This window comes from Pelophylax lessonae (genome assembly GCF_965119305.1).
Source record: "Pelophylax lessonae genome assembly, chromosome: 2".
Classification (NCBI taxonomy): Eukaryota; Metazoa; Chordata; class Amphibia; order Anura; family Ranidae; genus Pelophylax; species Pelophylax lessonae.
This window is the reverse complement of record NC_138769.1, coordinates 303,508,601-303,534,770: the sequence shown is the minus strand read 5'-3', so window position 1 is coordinate 303,534,770 and position 26,170 is coordinate 303,508,601. Positions and strand designations below refer to the sequence as shown.

The 26,170-nt window shown below is 44.4% G+C and overlaps 1 protein-coding gene across 1 annotated transcript in view; it reads left to right on the top strand.

The window, feature by feature from the left end:
- The window catches only part of ITPR3 (inositol 1,4,5-trisphosphate receptor type 3), a 544,698-nt gene that overhangs the window by 501,851 nt on the left and 16,677 nt on the right, over positions 1-26,170 (top strand). The window contains exon 56 of the mRNA XM_082246986.1: positions 2,400-2,560. Within this exon, the coding sequence (XP_082103112.1) occupies positions 2,400-2,560 (161 nt within the window). The remainder of the gene's footprint in view (positions 1-2,399; positions 2,561-26,170) is intronic.

The window sequence follows — 26,170 nt, the reverse complement described above, 5'->3', positions numbered from 1 at the left end:
ATCTTCTCTAAATCTTTAAGGTTTCTTGGCTGTCGCTTGGCAACTTGAAGTTTCAGCTCCCTTCATACATTTTCTATAGGTTATTAAGGTCTGGAGACTGGCTAGGGCACTCCATGACCTTAATGTGCTTCTTCTTGAGTGACGTCTTTGTTGTCTTGGCAGTATGTTTTGGATCATTGTCATGCTGAAAGACTCATCCATGACCAATCTTCAGTGTTCTGGAGTGAAGAATGTTCTCATTCAAGATTTTACAATACATGGCCCCGTCCATTGGCCCCTCAGTGGGGCAAAGTTGGCCTGTACCTTAAGCAGAGAAACAGCCCCAAAGCATAATGTTTTCACCTCTATGCTTGACTGTAGGGATGGTGCTCCTAGAGTCATAGTCAGCATTTTTCTTCCTCCAAACACAGTGAGTTAATGCCTGGGCACTCAATTTTGGTATCATCTGACCACAGCACTTTCTCTCAATCCTTCTCTGAATCATTTAGATGTTCATTGGCAAACTTCAGATGGGTCTGTACATGTGCCTTTTTGAGGAGGGGGACCTTGCGGGCGCTGCAGGATTTCAATGCATGTCTGCGTATTGTGTTACCAATGGTTTGTTAAGTGAATGTGGTCCCAACTGCCTTGAGATAATTCAAAAGCTCATTCAGTGTACTTCTTGGCTGTTCTCTCACTTTTCTCATGATCATCCTTTCCCTATGGGGCGAAATCCTGCCTAGAGCACCAGACCGAGGGCAACTGATGATTCTTTTGTATTTCTTCCATTTGCAAATAATTGCTCCAACAGTTGTCTTCTTCTCACCAAGCTTTTTGCTGATGGTCTTGTAACCCATTCCACCCTTGCGCAGGACTATAATCTTGTCCCTGACGCTCTATGACAGCTCTTTGGTCTTGCCTATGGTGGTGAAGTTTGAATGGAAAAAAGAGATTCTGTGGACAGGTGCCTTTTATACACATAACGATTTGTCGTTATGAGCACCTTTCTAAATTGACAGGACTAATGTGTTTTCCACATGAGCACATACTGTAGCCAGTCTGCGGGAGCCAGAATTTTTGTGGTTTGGTAGGGGATCAAATACTTATTTTACGCACTGGACTGCAACTCAATTTATAACATTTGTATCATGTGTTTTTTTCTGAAATTTTTTTTGATATTCTGTTTCTATCATTTAAAATACACCTATGAATAAAAATTATTGACCCTTCATTTCTTTGTAAGTGGGTAAACTTACAAAATATGCAGGGGATCATAATAATTATTTTCCCCACTCTATCTTCTGGCCCAAGAGCATATAAAAAATCAGCATCTGCAACCTTGGGTGGATAACTTTCTCTCCCCCCATCTATCCCTCTCCCCCTTTCTACTCCTCCCCTCTCCTTACCCCCCGTCCTTCATCCTCTTTCTCCTTACCTTACTTCTTTCCTTCTGCGTACACATGCTGTAGCACCCGCAACGTCTCAGTCCAGATCTGCCCTTAAGGCTTTATCTACAGCTTGAGGGTAATGAGTTAAATGTACCCCCTCATATGAGCCGCCTGTAACCTTTGCATTTCCTATTTTGGTTTATACCCGTGAAGTTCCTCTCTTCCCCATATCCCTTCCTAAACGGTACTGAGAACTTTGGTACTGCTCCTTCCCTGTAATACAGTTGATTGGTTGCGCCTCCCCACCCGGGCACAGCGAGCTCCCTTTACGGGGTGCCTGTGGATTGGCTGCGCCCATCATCATTCTCTCTTGACCGCCTATTCTACCGCCCCCTTTGTCTACAAACTATCATGGTTTATCTGAAGTTACAGTTGTATATTGCACTCTGTTGCCAATTTTTGACTGCATTTTCTTCATTATACTCTGTATGTGAAACGTTGTTTTGCATTTGAAATTCTCCAATAAAATTGTTTGAAACTAAAAAAATCAGCATCTGCTCTAGACTTAGTCAGTGAGTTTATAATTGTTGACTTTAGTTGTACTTTAATAATTTATTTTCAATTAGGAAGTATGCAGAACCCATGCTCCTTTTTGGTAGGAAAATATATTCTACATCAATCCTGTATGTTGGAACTTCAAAAATGCTGTCAAAACCTTTTCAAAATATAATCATTTTATTTAGTAATATGGTTTTATTCAAGTAAAAAGGCAATCACCAAGAAAAATTATATAATGTATTATTCCATACACGACTTTGGAAAAGGCTTTAACAAATCTGGTATAACAAGCACAATGCCTGTAAAAATCAATGTTTCCAAAAGTATGCCATGCAGTCTCCCTCTCAATAATATTCTGAATGTGTCTTATTAATAAAATGCAATCCCAAAGTAGAATTATCTAAATGGCTCGCATACACATGCTAATAGTGCTCTTATCTAGTTGTAAAATGTGATTCTCATTCATTTCTGCAGGACTGGAAAGAGATAAATTTGACAATAAGACCGTGTCCTTTGAGGAGCATATTAAGGAGGAGCACAATATCTGGAATTATCTGTACTTCATCGTGCTGGTGAGAGTGAAGAACAAGACAGATTACACTGGTCCAGAAAGCTATGTGGCTCAAATGATAAAGGTCAGAATTACATTTGTTTATTTAAAATGCTGTCAGTACTGTAATGGTGTGCTTAGCCACAAGATGCAAACAATACCAAGACAGCTCTAAATTGGCTATAGCAGGGTTGATGTACAAACATTTATGTATATTTCTCCTATAAAATTAATTGGTTAAAATTACCTCAATAGATAAACTATATACCTTTCATTACCACTTTTTTCTTGTCTGCATGAATTGGTCATCTGATTTGTTATGTGCAACGACCTACTACATCACAACAAATAGTGCCCGTGTAATGGGCTCATAAACATGCAGACTGAGAAATTCATATAAGCAAAGTTCATCAAGTGTAAAAATAGTCCATTCAAGTACAAAGGAATTTCATTGTGATAATCCAAAAAGTGTAATTGTGCAATGGAAAAAGTGGAATCCACCACCAGATAGCAACAGTTGACAGACGCCTCTTACCAGAAAGGTTGGACCACAAATTATAATGGTCAAACTCACATGTAATAGAACTTAGGGAATGGCATCCATTAGGAAGACAATTGCCGCTCAGCAGTAGTTTGCAGTGTGACACCGAAGGGTAGAAAAATAAACTACCACAGTGAAGCATATTTTATATTTATCATTTATTCAAAAGTCCAGGATACTCCAAATGCCAGCAGGCTGATAGCTTGCATAAGCAAAAAGCCGTTTGTGATCGGCAGGTCGTGCATGATGAAGTTGTAGACTGGCCACACCCCTTGCGTTTCACCTCCGATATGACATCTTAGGGGGATGGGCTGTACCAATTGTTTGTATTTATATGTATTTATGTATCTTATGAGTTGTTATCACAGTTATATAAGTAGCTGCTTGCTGTTCAGTTGTTGGTGACCTAGATTTTTACAAACTTTATATTATTCACATACATTAGTAGAAATGCAAGCCATTTCTGGTTACTTAACCACTTAACGACCACCCGCAACAGTTTTACTGTGGCAAGTCGGCTCTGTTCCGCGAAATGACGTAATTGTACGTCGCTTCGCAGAACCGCTAGCAGGGGTGTGCACCATTCGCCACTGGTGAAGCCGATCAGCTCCCCGCTGTTCTGTCAGTTATGAACACAGGGATCCTGTGTTATTCTGATTTAGGAACACAGCTCTCTGTGTTCATTTAGAAAGCCCATCCCTACCCCCCACAGTTAGAAAACACCCCCTAGGGACACATTTAACCCCTTTGATTGCCCCTGGTGTTAACACCTTCCCTGCCAGTGTCATTAGCACAGATTACTGTAGTAATGTCACTGGTCCCCCCAAAAGTGTCAAAAATGTCAGTTAGGGGTCCGATCTGTCCGCCGCAATGTCGCAGTCAATAAATAAATAAAAATGACATAAACCTTTCCCCTAGTTTGTAGACGTGATAACTTTTGCACAAATCAATCAATATATACTTATTGGGATTTTTTTTTACCAAAAATATGTGGCAGAATACAAATTGGCCTAAAATGATGAAAAAATAAGATTTTTACATTTTTTTTTATTGGGAATGTTATATAGCAGAAAGTAAAAAATATATATATTTTTTTTTTTCAGAATTGTCGCTCTTTTTTTGTTAACAGCGCAATTTATTTGGGCGCAATTATTTGGGTAAAGCGTTGCAGTAACAGTGCCGTATCGCAAAAAAAGGCCTATTCAAATAAGGGGTTAAACCCTTCAGGTCCAAAAGTGGCTAAAGATAAATTTCAGGTATATATTTATTCACATGCCTGTGGGATTCCTCAAGAAGCTGGAAACCACTGTACAAGACACCACTACTGCAGTGATCTTCACTTACTTCCAAGTTGCAGTGCCAAGTTGCATTCTGAACACAGGAGATCAGACACTGGGCATGGAGGCCATTCAAAGGATCGAAATGAATGAATGCAAAGCATTATCTGATTGGATGAAATGGAGAGTATAATATCACCGCCCAGCCTCTCCACCTCTATACAATCAGAGAATGCTTTGCATTCATTGAGAAAATGCAAAGTGAACTGTGAATGGCCCCACGCCAAGTGGCAAACTTCCTGTATTCAGAATGCAGCAGGGCAGCTGCTCGGTGCGGGACCCGAAAGTCAGCGGAGATCGATACAGCAGTGCCTACCAGTGATTTGCAGCTTCTAGAGGGAACCCACGGGTATGGTATGCATAGTTACATTGGTCCAAGCTGGACCAATACGTAAAAATATCCATACCTGGAATTCATCTTTAACACTGTACCATCAATCAAAAGCTACTCACTGTGCTGGATAATTTTCATGATCCAAGAATGTATAGCCAGAAGCATATTTATTTGTAGTTTTTTTTTTTTTTTTTTGCAGCTTGCAGCTTTAGGCCTCTTGCACACTGCAGCTTGAAAAAGCTCAGTAAAGCGTTTTTTTTACTGAGCTAAAATGTAGCCCATTATTTACAATGTGCCTGTGAACACAGGCACGTAAACAAGCACTAAAGTATTCCTCAGGAAAACAAAGTAGGAAAACCTGTGTTCCTTGTCAGTATTTTGCGACGGTGCATGCAAATACCCGCTTATGTGTATAAATATGGATGAATTTTCCCTAGGAAGGTATCGGGCGCACAAATGCGCTTATACCTGCAAATGCACGCAAAACAAACACCTAAAATGACGTAAAAAAAGCAGAAGCTCAAACATCAGTACCGTGTGCAGGAGGCCTTAGTGTTGGTGTGTGTGAGTTTGTGTGTGTGTATTTAAATGTCTATTCATTTGACAGGCATATTCTTTCCATTTTATTTTGTTATGACAACAAAAAGAGTTGCACTAGTGCAACCTTCCCCTTTTTGCAAATGTAAGCCAGTTTTGGTTAATTAAAATACAGTCCGAACCTGATCACTACCTTCATTCTAGCTTAGACAATAAAGACTTGTACTACTCCTGCAGCATCCTGGGATATCTACATCAGAGATCCCAGAAGGCATCAGTGTCCATAGAGCAGCATGAGCGTGACCCGATGGCCTCATCATCAGGGGACATCCCTAAGAACCCGAAGAAACAGAAACCCTGATGACAATAGAGAAAATGATAGTGTTAACAAAAAAAAAATCAGCACGGGGAGTGAAGTTCCCCTTTAAACAGAAGTCCTATTTGTCCTGGTGACATAGCAGTGATTGGATGGGATACAGCATTTTAAACCATGCAGAGCTTATTAATGTTCATATAAAAGAACATCTGGGTAGCAGTTACCATAACATCATTTAATTTAATGTTAGATGTAAGCAACAAGCACATACTGAAAATATAAAAACACCTAACTTAAAGAGAGTAAATTTTAGAAGGATGAGGGCTGCTTTCCAAGGCTTAGACTGGGAGGGAATATTGGAATTGATGAACACAGAACAGAAAGGGGAATTTTTCAAAAAGACTGTATGTGAACACACTACAAAGTATATTCCGATGGGCAACAAGCTTAAAAGGCTGAAAAAAACAACCTATGTGGCTCATGGCCAAAGGTAAAAAAGTTATAAATAATAAGAGCCGTTTCACACTGAGGTGCTTCTAACTTGCTAGTAAAACACTGAGGGCTTTTCAGGGGCTTTTCGGGCGTTTTTGACAAGCTTTTCATGCGCTTTTCTATTCATTTCAATGGAGAGGGGAGTTTTTGAGGCACATTTTTTAGTGCTCCAAAGATGCTGCTTGCATTTTTTCACCGCTCTGGTAGATCATAGGCTTAATAATTGCATGCAATGCCAAGCTGTAGTTTGCAAAGCAAGCAAAGTCCTTTCTTGTATTAGGAGAGGTATCGACTCCAGAGAGAGAGAGAGATATAATTTTACCCCTGTACAAATCATTAGTAAGACCTCATCTGGAATATGCAGTTCAGTTTTGGGCATCAGTTCACAAAAGGATATCGGGAAATTGGAGAAAGTGCAGAGAAGGGCAACCAAACTGATGAGAGGTATGGAGGAGCTCAGCTATGAGGAACCATTTGAGGAACTGAATTTATTCTCTCTTGAGAAGAGGAGATTAACCACTTGAGCTCCAGAATGTTTACCCCGTTTCATGACCATGCTATTTTTTGCATTGTTCTGACAATTACGCGGCTGTGCGACGCTGTACCCAAATAAAATGTATGTCCTTTTTTCCCACAAATAGAGATTTCCTTTGGTGGTATTTGATCACCGCTGTGGTTTTTATTTTTTGCGCTATAAACAAAAAAGACTGACAATTAAAAACAAACAAACAAACAAAATGTTTTACTTTCTGCTTCTAACACCCTTGGAATAATTTTCTGGTCTCAGGGAACCCTTGCTACAAATTACTAGATCAAATACTCAGAATACATTAATGTTATGGTCAGTGGGAAGAATGATCCTTACACTTGTGGTCATTGGGAAGAATTAACCCCTTACAGATAGCTAAAAAGATCAGTTTTAGTTTAACTTGATCATTGCTCACTGAACACCTAGCAACCTCTGGAGGAACCCTGCTTGAAAATCCCTGCCCTGAAGCAGGTTTTGATATGCGTTGCATTAGGGCTGGATATCCAATAAGAATGGACTGCCAATGCACCATAACAGAGAAAAAGGATTTTCAAAACTAATTTTAAAAAAATGAGGGGTATATGCATTTTTATGCATAAGGCTTTGTTGTACAATGTACAGTGGCGCCAAAGACAATAAATGGTATTGCAGCACAATGCACATAGAGCAGGTGCACTGCCATTGGTTGTGGTAGAACACGTCAACCTGTGTGTTTTATTGTGTGTTGCCAAAGTGCAAATGTGATATTAAACATTCTTGGCTTTAAAATGTTAAAAATAGTTTCAAGTACAAGCACATAAACGTACTTGATTTTATTTTAGCTTTTTGGACCAGATATGACCAATCAGTAGCATAATCTAAGCCAATAAAATATGAATGATGTGCAATTGCCAGCATGTTGCTGCATTTACATAGCTGATCCAATCAAATATCTGTGGAATGTTACAGTGTAAACAGCTATGTGGAGCTGTATGAAAACAAGGAAAAAGCATGCGCGTTACCCTTTTCTGATGTTAGAAAGCTTTTTCTTAAACTTCACAGGAAAGTGATAAAATGTGATTAGTTGTGGTAAACCTCACAGGTATTTTCCATTTGATTTTTATACAAGGCTCATAGTTACAGTAGTTCTAGTATGAAATTAATTTAGAATCAGTTACAGTAGTTCTTGTATGAAATTTAATTTAGAATCAGGGTACAGCTGTCTTTGGCAGTGATATGCCTAATGATGGTCATAGTATTTGGCCCAGCCTGGGTAGAAGGTGAAGGGGAAACTTACTGTGATATTAATCCAGCAGCAATAAAGAATGCCCAAACATATTTCTAAGCATAGCTTGTCAAATCCAATTACCGGATCCAGAAGTGTCAGACTGGGCTTTAGTACATGAGTCCCATGAAACATTTTCTCCTTACAGTATTTTCTGAAATAAAGGTATTACCTTCTTATAAGTTCTGTGCTTAATTTAACTTTGCTTCCATGCTTACCATGCAGCAACTGTAAGTCTGCATGAACAAATACCTGACATACCTGATAATATACAGTAGAGCTTTCAGCAGTAACGAAAAAAAAAAAAATAATAAAAATATTAGAAAAGCAGTCCTCGAGCTCCAGTTAAATGATTTTGCCCAAGGTGAGTAGATATCCTCAGACTGCTGCAGACAGGGAGGATTTCCCATTGTCACCTCCCCCAGTGTTCAGACTGTAACATTGTAACTTAGTAGCAAGCCTTAGTAAAAGTTAGACAATGTGTACCCTTACAGGGCCTTAGAGAAGTGATCCACAATGGATCGCTTTTATAGAGGGCAGTTGACAGGAGCCTCCTGGATGCCTCCTGGATGCCTGTTTTACCAATTGAAAGCCCACTACAACCACATGTATTAGATGTGGTTATGGTGCTGTTCCATTCACATGAATGGGTCACGTTTGGCGGCAGCACTGAGATGTGGGGTATCATATTTGCTGCAAGACACCCCCCTCCAGCCACCATGTTAGGTTAAGACAGGCGACTGCCAGTGTAAACAAGGCCTTAGAGAGACATCTTTGATGTGTACAAGCACAACAACTTACATTATTATCTTGGTCCAGTGTTCTTTCTTAACCACTTAAGCCCCGGAGGATTTGGCTGCTCAATGACCAGGCCCTATTTTGCGATTCGGCACTGCGTGATTTTAACGGACAATTGCGCGGTCGTGTGACGCTGTACCCAAATTAAATTGACGTCCTTTTTTTCCCACAAACAGAGCTTTCTTTTGGTGGTATTTGATCACCTGTGCGATTTTTATTTTTTGCGCTATAAACAAAAAAAGAGCGACAATTTTGAAAAAATAACAATATTTCGCTTACGTCCTCCGACAGTCGCCGCCCATTCACACAGTCTTCACTAATGGGGTATTGCTTCCTCTCCACAGGAGTTTCTAGGCATAAGACTTGTAAAAGAACAATTTATCTACATAGTCACACCCATGGGGGCTGTCCCTCTAGTCCAATACCCCCCTGCAATAGCCATCCCAATTCAGTTTGTCTTCTGCCTAGCTTAGGAGTGTTCGCCCTGGCCTCGCAAACGACCCGTCCCTGTCCATCAGGGATGCAGCCATGTGAGGTGGCTACCTCACTGGACACAGCATAGGTTTGTCCATGCACTACTAGTGTCCTGCGTTTCTGGCTGGCGGCACTCCCCTGCCATCTGAGGGTGGGCGGTTTCCCGCTTGATATGAGGCACCCCACGCCATCGGGTACAGGTAAGTACATTCTGTGTGGGGCCTCTGTCTGGGGTCGGCAGTCCTGTGTGTCTGTGGTGTCCCCTGTGTCTGTGCGTTTTGGGCCCCCTGTTCCGGTCCCTGCGGGGGTTTTTATTCTCTCACAGCAGCGCTGTGTGGGGGATTGGGGGGTCCCTCTCCTGAGGTCACTTTAGGGTGCTTGGAGGTGCAGACACATGCGGCGACCGCTGCCAGTCCGCCATTTTAAGTGTGGGCAGCATGTCTGGCTTCATTATGGGCGCTTATGCAGCATGCTATGTAGTGATCTTGGCACCTTGCGGCGCCATCTTGCGTGTGGCAAACGAGCGTTCCGAGCACATGTCGGCAGCCATCTTGCCGAAGCCTCCCATTACTTTCAATAGGCATCCATTTTTCCTTGGTCTGCAGCCTCAGTTCAGGCTCCAGCGGTAACATCACTTCCTTCTTTCTCATAGAGCCGACCGAAGGAGCTGGTAACACACTGTGGGGTTCTGTCCTGCTGTTCCTTTGCTGTCATATTTTGTGCAATCAGTTTTGTCCCTGCGGGGGGTCTGTGTTCCACAGTCTCTATAGCAGTGCGCTGCGGGGTCTGCGGCGCTCTTAAAGGGCCAGTTTTAAAAATGTTTTATTTCTGTTATGGAATCCCAGGACAGCAAATTCCCTCCAGCTTTGGTGGGGGATTCAGGGTCCTCTGAATCCTCTAACCAGACTAATTTGGCGGCTGTTGTGGCAACTTTGGTGGCAAAAATGGATGTGCTGATGTCTGAACGTGAAAGGCCTAGGATTTCCTTTTCTTCTGATTCTGAGTGTGACATGGTTGCTGTAGGTAGCGTGGCCCTTTCGGGGTCTCGCTCTTCTCAGGACCCGCAAGAGTCTGAGGGGGAGGCGGAGGTCGCAGGGGGGGATGACTCCCCCCCTGGGTCGCCCGAGGAATGTGTAGCTATGGATGAGTTGATCCTAGCTGTGAAGGAAACACTACATTTGGAGGATGAGCCCACCCCCTCCGGGCGTTGTGTCCTCTTTCGGTACACACAGGACCCACAAGACGGCGCAGGTTTTTCCTTGCCCCGCGGAATTTCACCATAAGGTGAATGAGCTATGGCATAACTTAAACCACACCTTCGTGGTGCCTAAGAAGTTTCAACTTCTCTACCCTTTTGCGGCCACTATGGTTGCGCTCTGGTGTGTGCCTCCCCAAGTGGATCACACGGTGGCCAGATTGAACAAGGCTACCTTGGTCCCCACCGAGGACTCCCCGGTGTTTAGGGACCCTACTGATAGGAGGCTGGAATCTCTCGCCCGACATTCCTACATGGTGGCGGATTCCATGCTCAAGCCTATTTTTGCCTCCGTTATGGTGGCACAGGCTGTGGCGGATTGGACCAAGGTGCTCAAACGCACCCTCGTGGCTGACTCTGCCCCTCCCACTACAGTGGAGATGGTGGATCAGATTTATCGAGGGGTCATGTATTTGTGCGATGCGGCTCTCAATGAGGCCCCTTTGGCAGTGCGCCTGTCCAGCGTTGCAGTGATTAACCGTCGCTTAATCTGGTTAAAGAGCTGGTCGGCTGACCAGAAATCCAGGAAGACGGTGGCTGACATTCCCTATGCGGGGTCTCGCCTTTTTTGGGGAATCCCTGGATGAATTGGTTAAAGGAGTCACTGGGAGCAAGAGCACTCTGCTGCCCCAGAACTCTAAGGGGAAATTTTTCCGCGGTAAGCGGGCCCCCTCCTTTAAACCTAATCAAGGATCCTTTCGTGCCTTCAGGGCGCAGAACAAGGGTAAACCCTTCAAGGGCCAAGGTGGCCAGAAAAAGCCCTGGTTCGGCAAACAAAACTCCGGCCAGGCTGGGACGGCGGCTCAGTCCGCCTCTGCCTGAAGGGAAGCCCTCACCCGTTTCAGGGGTGGGGGGGCGTTTGCGCGGTTTCCTTCAACCTTGGCTGCTCCGAATCACGGACAGGTGGGTTCAGGAAATCATTCGGTCAGGGTACAAGATCGAATTTCTTTCACGGCCGGCGAACAGATTCTTTCCCTCAAATCTTCAGTTGACCCCAGGGCCGTTACAGGACCTACATCAGGGGGTGCAGGATCTGCTCGCCCAGGGGGTTGTCGTCCCGGTGCCTCATCGGGACAGGTTTCAGGGTTTTTATTCAAATCTGTTCACTGTGCCCAGAAAGGAGGGCAAAGTGAGTCCGATTCTGGACTTAAAAGCGCTAAACCGCTTTGTGCGCGTTCGAAAATTCCGCATGGAATCACTCCGCTCGGTGGTGGCCTCCCTGGATCCGGGGGAGTTCCTGGCCTCTATAGACCTAAAGGATGCGTATCTAGACATCCCCATTTTCGAGGGTCATCAGAGGTACCTCCGATTGGCTATGGTGGAGGATCCTTACCAGTTTGTGGCGTTACCCTTCGGTCTCGTTTCGGCTCCAAGGGTCTTTACAAAAGTGTTAGCGCCTGTTCTGGGCCTGTTGCGGGCACAGGGCATTGCGGTCTTGGGATATCTGGACGATCTCCTGTTAAGATCGAGTGCCAGTCAGAGCCTGTTGCGCGATCTGTCCACTACGGTCCAGACGCTTCAGGAGTTCGGTTGGACGATCAACATTCAGAAGTCGACCTTGTCACCTTCGGTTCGTCTCCAGTATCTGGGGATGGTTCTGGACTCTGCTCAAGCAAAGGTGTTCTTACAGGAGGACAAGCTCCGGACCCTACAGAACGAGGTCAGGTCCCTCAGGGACAGCAAATCCTCGTCACTCCGGACCTGTATGCGGTCCCTGGGGTTGATGGTATCTGCCTTCGAGGCGATACCATTTGCACAGTTTCACACGCGATCTCTCCAGGCGGAGATCCTGGCCAGGTGGGACAGACTACCTCAGTCCTTGGACCTCTGAGCCGCCAAACCAGAATGGATCTGTTGTGGTGGCTTCAGTCCCCGGCGGTGTCGGACGGAAAATCCTTCTGGCAAATTCTGTGGACGGTCTTAACCACGGATGCCAGCCTGTCGGGCTGGGGTGGCGTTCTGGGCAACCTGTCTGCCCAGGGCACTTGGTCAGAGGAGGAATCCTCCCTACCGATAAACATTCTGGAATTGAGAGCGATCAGGCTGTGCTTTATCCATTGCTCGGATCGTCTTCAGGGCCGCCCTGTAAGGGTGCAGACGGACAATGCCACTGCAGTGGCGTACATCAACCACCAAGGGGGCACCAGGAGTGCCCGGGCGGCCCAGGAAGTGACCAGTATTCTGTCTTGGGCCGAGTCTCATGTCCCGGCGATATCGGCAGTGCACATTCCGGGTGTGGAGAATTGGCAGGCCGATTATGTGAGCCGCCAGACCCTGGACCAGGGGGAATGGTCCCTGCACCCGGAGGTATTTCAAATGCTGTACGTGAAGTGGGGATCCCCGGATGTGGATCTGTTCGCGTCTCGGCTAAACAACAAGGTGGAAAGGTTCGTGGCAAGAACACGCGATCCTCTGGCAGACGCCTCGGACGCGTTGGTGGTGCCTTGGCATCAGTATCGTCTAATTTATGCCTTTCCTCCGATTCAGTTGTTGTCCAGGTTCCTTCGCAGGTTGGCCTCGGAACAATCACTGGTGATTCTGGTAGCGCCGGACTGGCCTCGCCGGTCCTGGTACGCGGACATCGTTCACCTGGCCGTAGAGCCTCCGTGGCAGCAGCCAATGCGGGAAGATCTACTGTCTCAGGGACCGATCTTCCATCCTGCTTTACAGTCGCTGGCTTTAACGGCATGGCTGTTGAGAGCCAGGTCCTGAGAGACAGGGGTCTCTCCTCAGAGGTTATTCCTACTTTGATCAAGGCTAGAAAAGCCTCTTCTGGTAAGATTTATTACCGTACATGGAAAGCTTATTTTGCCTGGTGTGAGTCCAGGGGTTTTTCTCCTCGTTCATACTCGGTGGCGAGAGTGTTAGCTTTCCTACAGTCTGGTGTGGACCAGCACCTTGCGTTGGCCATGATTAAGTGCCAGGTATCTGCACTGGCTGTTCTTTTCCAGCGCCCTGTGGCGTCTCATTCCTTGATTCGCACCTTTTTCCAAGGTGTGTGGCACTTGCTCCTCCCAGAAGGGAGCCCTTGCCTCCATGGGACTTGAACTTGGTTCTGTCCCTGTTGCAGCGTTCCCCCGTTTGAAAACATCAGGGAACTTTCATTACCTATGCTATCTAAGAAGGTTGTATTCCTGGTAGCGATCACTTCTGCTCGCAGAGTGTCGGAGTTGATGGCGTTATCCTGCCGTTCACCTTACCTGGTAGTTCATAGGGATAAGGTAGTCTTGCGACCTAATCCGTCCTTTCTGCCGAAGGTGGTTTCGGATTTTCACCTCAATGAGGACATTGTTTTACCTTCGCTTTGTGCGAACCCTAAGCATCCAAAGGAGGTTGCCTTGCATTCTTTGGATGTTGTCAGGGCGATCAGGGTTTACCTGTCATCGACGGAATCATTTCGGAAGTCAGATTCTCTCTTTGTGCTTCCTGAGGGTCCTCGGAAGGGTACGGCTGCGTCTGCGGCGACCATTGCCAAATGGATCAGACAGACCATTGTCCAGGCCTATTCGTTGCAGGAACGGGTTCCTACTTCCCTGTCAAGGCGCACTCTACCAGGTCGGTGAATGCATCCTGGGCCTTCCGGCATCAGGCCTCGGTGGCCCAGGTGTGCAAGGCTGCGACTTATTCGTCGATGCACACCTTTTCCAAATTCTATAAAATTGATGTTCTGGCATCGGCTGATGCCTCCTTTGGCCGCAAAGTTCTCTGTGCGGCAGTGCTATAGGGAACCCTGGTTTTGTACGGGTCTCTGGCTGTTGGGGTTGTTTTTTCCCCTTGGGTTATTTGTTTTCCTGGGTTGTTGCTCATGTTGAGCCTTTTTTTTGTTACCCAGAAGGTTACCTTTCTGTGCATGTAAGGTTGTTCTTTTACAAGTCTTATGCCTAGAAACTCCTGTGGAGAGGAAGCAATACCCCATTAGTGAAGACTGTGTGAATGGGCGGCGACTGTCGGAGGACTCAGAGAAAGGAATATTACGGTAAGATTTTACAAAAATTCAGTTTTTTCACATTTTTTTATATCAAATTCTCAAAAAAAAAACATTTTAGGCCAATTTGTTTTCTGCTACATATTTTTGGTAAAAAAAAAATCGCAATAAGCGTATTTTGATTGGTTTGCGCAAAAGTTATTGCGTTTACTAACTACAGGAAAGATTTATGTCATTTTTATTGTTTTTTTTAACCACTTGCCTACAGTGCACTTTCACCCCCTTCCTGCCCAGACTGATTTTCAGCTTTCAGCGCTCTCACACTTTGAATGACAATTACTCAGTCATGCAACACTGTACCCATAAAAAAATTGTGTCCTTTTTTTCACACATATAGAGCGTTCTTTTGATGGTATTTAATCACTACTGGGTTTTTTATTTTTTGTGCTATAAATAAAAAAAGACTGAAAATATTGTGAAAAAACACATTTTTCTTTGTTTCTGTCAAATTTAGCAAATGAGTAATTTTTCTTCACAAATTTTGGCTAAAATTTATACTGTTACTTATCTTTGGTAAAAATAACCCACATAAGTGTATATTATTTGGTCTTTGTGTCCACAAGCTATGGTGCTATTCATTGAAAATTGATCACACTTGATCACACCTGATGTACTGCAGGCCTATCTCATTTCTTGAGACACTAAAAAGTCAGGAAAGTACAAATACCCCCCAAATGACCCCTTTTTGGAAAGTAGACATTCCAAGGTATTTAATAAGGGGCATGGTGAGTTTTTTGAAGTTGTCATTTTTTCCCACAACTCTTTGCAAAATGAAGATTTTTTTTTTTTTTTTTACAAATTGACGTATTAACAGGTTATTTCTCTCACACAGCATATGTATACTTGCAACTACACCCCAAAACACATTCTATTACTCCTCCTGAGTATGGCGATACCACATGTGTGAGACTTTTTCACAGCCTGGCCACATACAGAGGCCTAACATCCAAGTAGTACCGTCCGGCATTCTAGGAGCACAAATTACACATATAATTTCCTGACAACCTATCGCACTTTTGAAGGCCCTGGAGCACCAGGACAATGGAAACCACCATAAAATGACCCCATTTTGGAAAGCAAACAGCCCAACGTATAATTTTTGAAGCATAATGAGTCTTTTGAACATGTCATTTTTTTCCACAAGTTTTTGGAAAATGTGGAAAGAAAATGAAAACTCATTTTTTTTACACAAAGCTGTCCATTTATGCAATATTTCTAACACATAGCATGTACATAGCAAAAATTTCACCCCAAAATACATTCTGCTATTCCTCCTGAGTATGGCGATACCACATGTGTAACACTTTTACACAGCCTAGCCACATACAGACGCCTAACATCCAAGTAGCACTTTTCACAAAGTTGTCCATTCATCCACTTTAAGACTGGGCCTATTTTTGTTTTGATGTTCACTTGGTGTTTACAAGCTAAAATCATTTTTTTTGCTAGAAAACTACTTAGAACCCCCAAACATTATATATTTTTTTTTTTTTTTTAGCCCAAACATTATATATTTTTTTTTAGCAGAGACCCTAGAGAATAAAATGGAGATCATTGCAATATTTTTTATCATACCATATTTGCGCAGCAGTCTTCCAAATGCGATTTTTTTTAAAAAAAATTCACTTTTTTTAACTAAATTTAGCCCAATTTTTTTCCATAATGTGAAAGATAATGTTACGCCAAGTAATTAGATACCCAACATGTCATGCTTCAAAATTGCGCATGCTCACAGAATGGCGCCAAACATTGGTAATTAAAAATCCCCATAGGCAACATTTTAAAAATTTCTGCAGGTTACTATCTTAGAGTTACAGAGGAGGTCTAGGGCTCTCACTCTAACGATCGCGGAGATACCTCACATGTATGGTTTGAACACCGTTTACATATGTGGGCGGGACTTGCGTATGCGTTTGCTTCTGCGCGCGAGCTAACGGGGACAGGGCGCTTTAATTTTTTTTTTTTCCTATTTATTTTATTTATTATTTTTTTATTTTTACACAGTTTAAAAAAAAAATGTTTTGATCATTTTTATTCCTATTAAAAGGAATGTAAACATCCTTTGTAATAGAAATAGGCATGACAGGTCCTCTTTATTGTGAGATCTGGGGTCAAAAAGACCTCACACCTCACAACTACACTAAAAAAGAAAAAAAGAAATTGTTGAAAAAGGAAAAAAAAAAAAGCGCCCCTTTAAACCGGTTGCTAGGCAACGTCTTTTGACGTAGCTCCGGTCCTCCAAGACCATAGAGTTGAGTGAGGGCCATCTTGCCCTCACTCGACTTCCTGTCTCTGAGGATCCGGGACCGGATAGTTTTCCCCGCTGCCGGTGGGTCCGGCAAGCTGGGAAAACGTCTGGGACGCGGCAGGAGGGGGGGGGGCACCTCTTCCCCTGCACCGCAAGGGTAATTCCGCGGCGAATCCACTGGGACCACCCTTATCTGAAAGCCGACCGCCCCCGGTTCAAAAAATACCGGGGTTATGGCAGCTATCTGCTGCCATAACCCCAGTATTTAGCTTTTAATGGCCGACGCATATAGTCGTTAGGCGGTCAGTAAGTGATTGCATGTATATGGCAAACAGGTGACGATGACTGATGGGGTGACAGGTGACGATGACTGACGGGGTGACAGATGACAATGACTGATGGGGTGACAAGTGACGATGATTGATAGGGTGACAGATGACAATGACTGATGGGGTGACAAGTGACGGCGATGGTCACTGATGGGTGACAGGTGATGGGCGATGGTGCACGGCGGTACTGATGGCAGTCTCTGGTGACTGGTGTCCACATGTGAGCGTAGCGATCATGGGCAGAATCACTGCGATTCTGCCCGCGATCCAGAAATCATTACAAATGGCGGGACGCCTGTGCGTTGCCCGTGATTTGCAATGGCACCCCAAACGCTGTGCGATGTTGCTGCGATTTCCGCCTGCCGAATCGCGGTAACATCGCGCAAACAGCACATGACGCCCCAAAGAAGCTCTTGTACCTTTTTTGGGCGTCATGCGATGTTTGTGCACGATGTTACCGCGATTCGGCAGGTGGAAATCGCAGCAACATCGCACAGCGTTTGGGGTGCTATTGCAAATCACGGGCAACGCACAGGCGTCCCGCAATTTGCAATGATTTCCGGATCGCGGGCAGAATCGCGGTGATTCTGCCCGCGATCGCTACGCTCAAATGTGAACGTAGTCTTATGGGTGTCAATTTCTGGGCACTGATGAGGTGACTGTTGGGTGACCGGTGCAATTGGGGGGGCTGAGGACTGTGTGGTGACCTTTATTTGTGTGATTTTACATTGTGACATGTGTACAGAGCAGTAACTCACTATTTCTAGCTCTGCTCCCCTCACACTGGAAACTGTATGAGGGGAGAAGAGCTAGTAACAGTGAGTTACTGCTCTTTGTTTACATTTTGTGATCGGCTGTGAATGGATTCACAGCCGATCACTTAGTAAACAGTCACTGTCAGTGACTGTTTACTACTGCCGGTGACAGCTGTGTTCCTACGGAACACAGCACCATCGACATGACCGCGCTCCCGATCGCGCATGCGCGGTCATCTTCCGGGCTCCTTCATTGTGATCGGCTGTGTCATTGGAACACAGCCGATCACTTGGGAAACAGCCATGCCCATTGGCTGTTTCCCCCCTGCCGGTGACGGGGGGTGTCCCGGGGACACCCCGACACCGGCAGTGCAGGGCGGCGCGCACACGATCGCGCGCCTGCCCTGCTATTCTGGGATCACGTCATATGACGTCTTCCCAGAATAATGGTCGCACCGCTCTGCCGTCAATTGACGGCGGGCGGGCGGCAAGTGGTTAACTAGTAATGGCGGCGATCTGCAATTTTTTTTTGCAGGACTGCAACATTGTGGCGGACAGATCAGACCCCTGACTGACATTTTTTACACTTTCGGGGGTACCAGTGACATTACAACAGTAATCAGTGCTAAAAATATGCACTGTTACTGTAAAAATGACACTGGCAGGGAAGGGGTTAACTTTATTGGTGATCAAGAGGTTAAGTGTGTCCCTAGGGGCGTGATTCTAACTGTTAGGGGGTGTGGCTAGTGAATTAATCACAGAGACATACAATCCTACATAGCAGGATCGTATAGCCTCTGTCATTACTTCAGGGAGAATGACAGATGGCTGTGTTTACATCAGCCGTCTGTCTTTCTCCCTCTCCTGCGGGAGATCGCGAGTGGCCAGCGGACATCGGAGCCGCCGGTCAAACGCGCTGGCTAGGCAGGGAACGAGCAGGGGCGGGAGCCGCAGTAAAAAGACTGCCGCAGTAAATAGTCGTGCGGCAGTCGGCAAGTGGTTAAATCAGAATAAAGTTTATTAACATCTTTTAACAGTACAAATAACAATGCACATTCTGAAGTATTACATATCTCTCCCTCTCTTCTGGCATCTTCCCCAACTCTCTAAAACATGCACTAGTGAGCCCCATACTTAAAAAGTCCTCACTGGACCCAACCGATCTGAAAAACCTACGTCCTATTTCCTTGCTCCCCTTTTCATCCAAACTCCTCGAATGTCTAGTCTACAGCCGACTGTGCAACCACTTTGCCGGGAATAGCCTCCTTTATCCCCTTCAGTCTGGATTTCGGCCTCAACACTCCACTGATCTGCTCTCCTAAAACTGACAAACGATCTACTAAAGGCCAAAACCAATGGACACTATTCTGTACTCCTACTTCTGGACCTTTCTGCTGCCTTTGATATGGTTGACCATACCCTCCTCAAAAAAACTCCATGCCTTTGGTCTCCGTGACTGTACTCTTCACTTGTTCTCTTCCTACTTATCCAACCGCACCTTTAGCGTTGCGTACAATTCTACTTCCTCCTCTCCTCTTCCCTTCTCTGTTGGGGTCCCCCAAGGCTCTGTTCTTGGACCCCTCCTATTTTCAATCTACACCTCCTCTCTGGGTCAGTTGATAGCCTCCCACGGCTTCCAATATCATCTTCTATGCTGATGATACCCAAATCTGTCTATCCATTCCTCAGCTCTCTCCCTCAGTCTCCTCACGTATCACTAATTTACTATCAGATATATATCGGTCTGGATGTCTCACCACTTCCTCAAACTCAATCCATCCAAAACCGAGCTTATAATTTTTCCTCCACCATGTGCCCCTTCCCCTGATATCTCTGTCAATATCGATGTCATTACTATCAGCCCATCCCCCCATGCCAAGGTCTTAGGTGTTGTCCTGGACTCTGAACTCTCCTTCAAACCCCACATCCAATCGCTGTCCAAATCTTGCCGCCTCAGCCTCGGCAGCATCTCCAAAATACGCCCCTTTCTAACCAAAGACACAACAAAACTCCTAGTTTACTCCCTGGTCATCTCGCGCCTCGACTACTGCAATTCCCTTCTCATTGGCATACCTCTAAACAGGCTATCCCCCCTTCAATCCATCATGAGCCAGACTCATCCACCTTACCAATTGCTCAGTGTCCGCTGCTCCTCTCTGTCAAGCCCTCCACTGGCTTCCGCTCACCCAACGAATTAAATTCAAAATACTTACATCTTACAAAGCAATCCACAGCTTAGTCCCTAGCTACATCACCAGCCTCGTCTCAAAATACCAACCTAATTGCTCTCTTCGTTCCTTTCAAAACCTCCTGCTCTCTAGCCCCCTCGTCACCTCCTCCCATGCTCGCCTCCAGGACTTTTCCAGAGCCTCTCCAATCCTATGGAACTCCTTATCCTTATCTGTGGGATTATCTCCCACTCTATTAGCTTTTGGGCGATCTCTGAAAACCCTCCTTTTCAAAGAAGCCTATCCTACCAGCCCCTAATAAATGTACCTCCATTTTCTCCATCAACCCATCCCCCACGGCTATTGCCTTTTGTTTCACTTGACCCTCCCTTCTAGATTGTAAGCTCTAACGAGCAGAGCCCTCTAGTTCCTCCTGTTCTGAACTGTATTGTAACTGTATTGTCTTCCCTCAAATTGTAAAGCGCTGCGCAAACTGTTGGCGCTATATAAATCCTGTATAATAATAATTATACAATACATCCACAGAATACAAAGTAGTTGTTCCATGTTCAATTCCTTCTTTTATTTTATTTTGATTGCAAGTTAAGATGAGTGTCCTAACCCTTCAATAAGCTTTGTACAGCTTGGCTCTCCACCTGCTTGGAATGAAATGACCCAGCAAGCTAACAAGTAACTGTGTAACACCTATAGAACCTCAGGTAGCAAAAGACTACTACAAAAACTGTTGAAACTTCAGCTATAAGCTTTTAAGTCAAAGTAATCTGCTTATATTGTGCTTTCCCCAATTCCTCCCCAGGCCCCCTGCATTGATTAACCACTTCCTTACCGAGTCATGTAAAATGACGTCGGCAAAGTGGTTGTCTAGATCCGGGCCGCCGTCATATGACGTCGGCCCGTTCTAGCTGCTACTGCGCGCCCCCGGCGGCGCGCAGCGGCGCTATCAGGGATGAGGCTCGTCCCTCGGACATAGCCCATCACTGATCAAGGTAAACAGCCAATAGAGATTGGCTGTTTACCACGTGATCGGCTGTGTCAATCACAGCCGATCACATGAGCGGCTCCAGCACGAGCCGCTCGTTCTCTCTGCAATGCGCGCCCCCGGGGGCGCGCAGAGCAGCGATCGGGGACGAGGCTCGTCCCTCGGACAGAGTCGATCCCCGATCTAGGTAAAGAGCCAATGAAATTGGCTCTTTACCACGTGACCGGCTGTGTCCAATCACAGCCGGTCACAAATGTCAACAGAGAACACGGTAACTAGCTGTCACCGTGTTCTCCTCCTCACACACTGATCCTGTGTGAGGAGGAGATTGTGGTAACAGCTAGTTACCAACTACAGTGCACCCCAACCACACTGATTGCCCCCCCCCCCCAATAAAGAGCACCTGTCACTAGCCCATCAAAGTACCCGAGTACCTGTCATCAGGTACTCAGATGACAGGTACTCGGGTACTCTGATGGGCTGGTGACAGGTACTCGGGTACTCTGATGACGGATACTCTGATGACAGGTACTTGGGTACTCTGACGGGTACTCGGGTACTCTGATGACAGGTACTCGGGTACTCTGATGACGGGTACTCGGGTACTCTGATGACGGGTACTCGGGTACTCTGATGACGGGTACTCGGGTACTCTGATGACAGGTACTCGGGTACTCTGATGACAGGTACTCGAGTACTCTGATGACGGGTACTCGGGTACTCTGATGACGGGTACTCGGGTACTCTGACAGGTACTCGGGTACTCTGATGACAGGTACTCGGGTACTCTGATGACGGGTACTCGGGTACTCTGATGACAGGTACTCGGGTACTCTGATGACGGGTACTCGGGTACTCTGATGACAGGTACTCGGGTACTCTGATGACAGGTACTCGGGTACTTTGAGTACCTGTCAACGGAGTACCCGTCATCAGAGTACCTGAGTACCTGTCACCTACCCATCAGAGTACCCGAGTACCTTCCACCTGCTCATCAGAGTACCTGACGCCTGAAGTACCCAAGTACTTGCCGCCTGCTCATCAGTACCCATCACTACTCATCAGTACTCATCAGTACCTATCACGTATCAGTACTGATCATCAGTACCCATCAGTACAGTATCACCTATCACCTATCAGTCAGTGAGTACTACTCATCAGTACCTATCACCTGCCTGTCACCTGCCCATCAGAGTACCCGAGTACCTGTCACCTGCCTATCGGAGTACCCGAGTACCTGCCACCTGCTCATCAGTACCAGAGTACCTGTCACCTGCCCAACAAAGTACCCGAGTACCTGTCACCCTTCATACAGCCACCATGTCCAAGTCCAAAAAGGTTTATATACGTTGTCCGTTTAAACCTAAATACCGGTGTTATGGTAGCAGATAGCTGCCATAACCCTGGTATTTTTTTAAACGGTGGATGGTTGGCTTTCCGATAAGGGTGGTCCCAGCGGCGGATTCGCCGTGGGATCACCCTTCCGGGATGGCGGAAGAGGCGCCCCCCCCCCCCCTCCCGACGCGTTCCGGTCCTTTTCCCCGCTTACCGGACCCGCCGGCAGCGGGGAAAACGATCCGGTCCCGAATCCTCACAGACAGGATGTCGAGTGAGGGCAAGCTTGCCCTCACTTGACTCTATGGTCTTGGAGGACCGGAGCTACGGAAAATGTTGTTGCCTAGCAACCGGTTTAAAGGTCCTTTTTTTTTTTTTTTTCATTTTATATTATAATTATTATTATTTTTTTTTTTTTTCTATCTTTTAGTGTACTTGTGAGATCTGAGGACTTTTTGACCCCAGATCTCACAAAAAAGAGGTCCTGTCGTGCCTATTTCTATTACGAGGAATATTTACATTTCTTTTAATAGAAATAAAAATGATCAATTTTTTTTTTTTTTTTAAACGGTGTAAAAATAAAAAATAATAAATAAAATAAATAGTAAAAAAAAAAAAAAAAAAAAATTAAAGCGCCCTGTCCCCGTTAGCTCGCGCGCAGAAGCGAATGCATACAGAAACCCCGCCCACATATGTAAACGGTGTTCAAACCACACATGTGAGGTATCGCCGCGATCGTTAGAGCAAGGGGAATAATTTGAGCCCTAGACCTCCTCTGTAACTCAAAGATGGCAACCTGTAGAAATTTTTAAATTGTCGCCTATGGGGATTTTTAAGTACCAAAGTTTGTCACCATTCCGTGAGCGTGCGCAATTTTGAAACATGACATGTTGGGTATCTATTTACTCGGCGTAACATTATCTTTCACATTATGGAAAAAAATTGGGCTAACTTTACTGGTTTCTTATTTTTTAATTAAAAAAAGTGATTTTTTTCCAAAAAAATTGCGTTTGGAAGACTGCTACGCAAATACGGTGTGATAAAAAATAGTGCAATAATCTCCATTTTATTCTCTAGGGTCTCTGCTAAAAAAATATATATAATGTTTGGGGGTTCTAAGCAGTTTTCTAGCAAAACAACTGATTTTAGCTTGTAAACACCAAATGTCAAAAATAGGCCTAGGCAAGTGGCTAGGATGCATGATGATGCTCCTTGGATGTTCGGCCCCTCTATATGGCTAGGCTGTGAAAAAGTCTCACACATGTGGTATTGCCATACTCAGGAGGAGTGGCAGAATGTATTTTGGGGTGTCATTTTTGCTGTGTACATGCTATGTGTTAGGAATATCCTATAAATTGACAACTTTGTGTAAAAAAAAAAAGTTTTCATTTTTTTCCCACATTTTCCAAAAACCTGTGGAAAAAAATGATATGTTCAAACGACCCATAATGCCTCATAGAATATACGTTGGAGTGTTTGCTTTCCAAAATGGGGTCATTTTGTGGACTTTTCCATTGTATTGGTGCTCTAGGGCCTTGAAAAGTGTGATAGGTAGTAAGAAAGTTTTATGTGTATTTATGCTCCTAGAACGCCTGAATGTGCTTCTTGGACGTGGAGTCTCTTTTTGTGGCCAGGCTGTGTAAAAGTCTCACACATGATGTATCGCCATACTCGGAAGGAGTAGCAGAATGTATTTTTGGGTGTAATTTTTGCTGTGTACATGCTATGTGTTAGAAATAGCTTATAAATTGACAACTTTGTGGGAAAAAAAAGAAAAAAAAAATTTTTCTTCATTTTCCCAAGAATTGTGGGAAAAAATTACAACTTCAAAAAACTCACCATGCCTCTTACTAAATACCTTGGACTGTCTACTTTACAAAAAGGGGTCATTTGGTCGGTATTTGTACTGTCCTGACATTTCAGGGCCTCAAGAAAGGAGATAGGCAGTCAGTACATCTGGTGTGATCAATTTTCAGTAATTGGTACCATAGCTTCTAGACTCAATAACTTTCACACAGACTAAATAATATACACTAATTTGGGTTAATTTTACCAGAGACATGAAGAAAAATTTATTTTTTGCAAAATTTCATAATTGAAACGAAAAAAAAGTGTTTTTTTTTCAAAATTTTTGCTCTTTTTTTGCATATATCACGAAAAAAAAAAACCCCAGTTGTGATCAAATACCACCAAAAGAAAGCTCTATTTGTGTGAAAAAAATGATAAAAATTTTGTTTGGTTATAGTGTAGCATGACTGAGCAATTGTCATTCAAAGTGTGAGAGTGCTGAAAGCTGAAAATTGGTCTGGGCAGGAAGGGTGTCTAACTGCTCTGTATGGAAGCGGTTAAGATGCTAATGAAAGTTTCAAATAAAACCATTCTATTTAAGTTATGCTATGTGAATGGGAACATGTAACATATATAAAGTAGGTGTTTTCTAAGTTTAGCTGCAAAAGTTAAAATGCACTTTTACGGGGTACAGAAGGGGAGAGGGGCAGTGTTCCCAGGCCTGGGACCCCCTACACTTGACATGGTTGACTGGCTGACTACAGAGGAGGAGAAAGAACATCCCTTGCCTTGCCTTCTGTGGGGAATGAAGCCAGAAGTTTAGGTTTTAGATCAAACCGATCTCAGCTTGATCAGATGCTTTTGATGATAGAGGAGAGATCAGAGGTCTAATAGACCCCAGATCTCTCAAAAGAGTACTTGTCACTACCCATGTGGAAAGGATGTTGTTCATTTGTTGTGATAGCAATAAAGTTGATCCAAAAAATTTAAATAGACAATGTAAAAAAAAATGTAAATAAAATAAAACGAAAAAGACTTGTTTCCCTGTGTTCACGCAAATGCGAACATGCAAGTAGGTTCCATACACATATGTAACCAGTGATCACATCACACATGTGGGGTATTGCCGCAAACGCCAGAATGAGCGCAATAATTCTACTGGCAGACCTTCCGTTTAACTCTAAACTGGTAAATTGTAAAGGGTTTTAAAGTGTTGCCTATGGATAATTTATATTACCATAGTTTGTTGCCATTCCATGAGCGTACGCAAGTTTGAAGTGTGACATGTAAGGTATCTATTTACTCAGTATAACATCATCTTTTAAATTTAACCAAAGTTTGAGTATTATATTGTGTTTGTGTGCACTACAATTCATTTAAGTGTATTTTTTTCTGAAAATTTGCCTTTGAACAACAGCAATGCAAATATCATGGTAATACAATTCTACATGCTACAATAACCACCATTTTTATCTCCAGGATCCCCACTTTTGTTTTGGAGTTCTAAGTAACTTTCTACCAAACATTGCAGATTTTAACGTGTGCAAAAAATGTAAAAAAACATTTAAGGGTGCTTTCATACGCCGTGCTTTACTCTGTTTAGCAGGGAATCTGTGAGCAGAATGGGACAGATGTCAGTTTTGTGACATCCACGCATGTTCAGCTGTCTAAATTTTGACAGTAGACTGTGGTGGACTTGTGTTGTATCTATGGGCTGCTGGATAAAAACAGACTTGCTTCCATTCGTATCAGGCCAGCTCTGATCTGTCATTCATATCCAAAAAAAAAAGAAAAAGGCGCAGTTGACCTCTAGTGGCTCTGATTTTAGGCACAGTGCCAAGAATAGAGAGCAGCTGAGCATGTGCAGAGTAAGGTGAGACCATGCATTACTGGATTTTAAACAGTATAGACACTTATTTTTAATGTTTTACATAGCTATACCCAGTGGTGTATTTAGGTTTTGTGCTGCTCTAGGCCTGACTAGACTTGGGCACCCCTAATTTAAATACGACCCACCCCTTCCTGTAAAGGCTACACCCTTTCCTGTTTATGACCCGCCCTGTCATCTGTAAACCACAGACCACAACAACAGTATATCAGTGCCCATCAGTGCTGCCTCATCAGTTCTCATAAGTTCAGCCTCATCAGTGTCCATCAGTGCAGCTTATCAGTGCCCATTAGTGCAGCCTATCAGTGCATCATATCAGTAC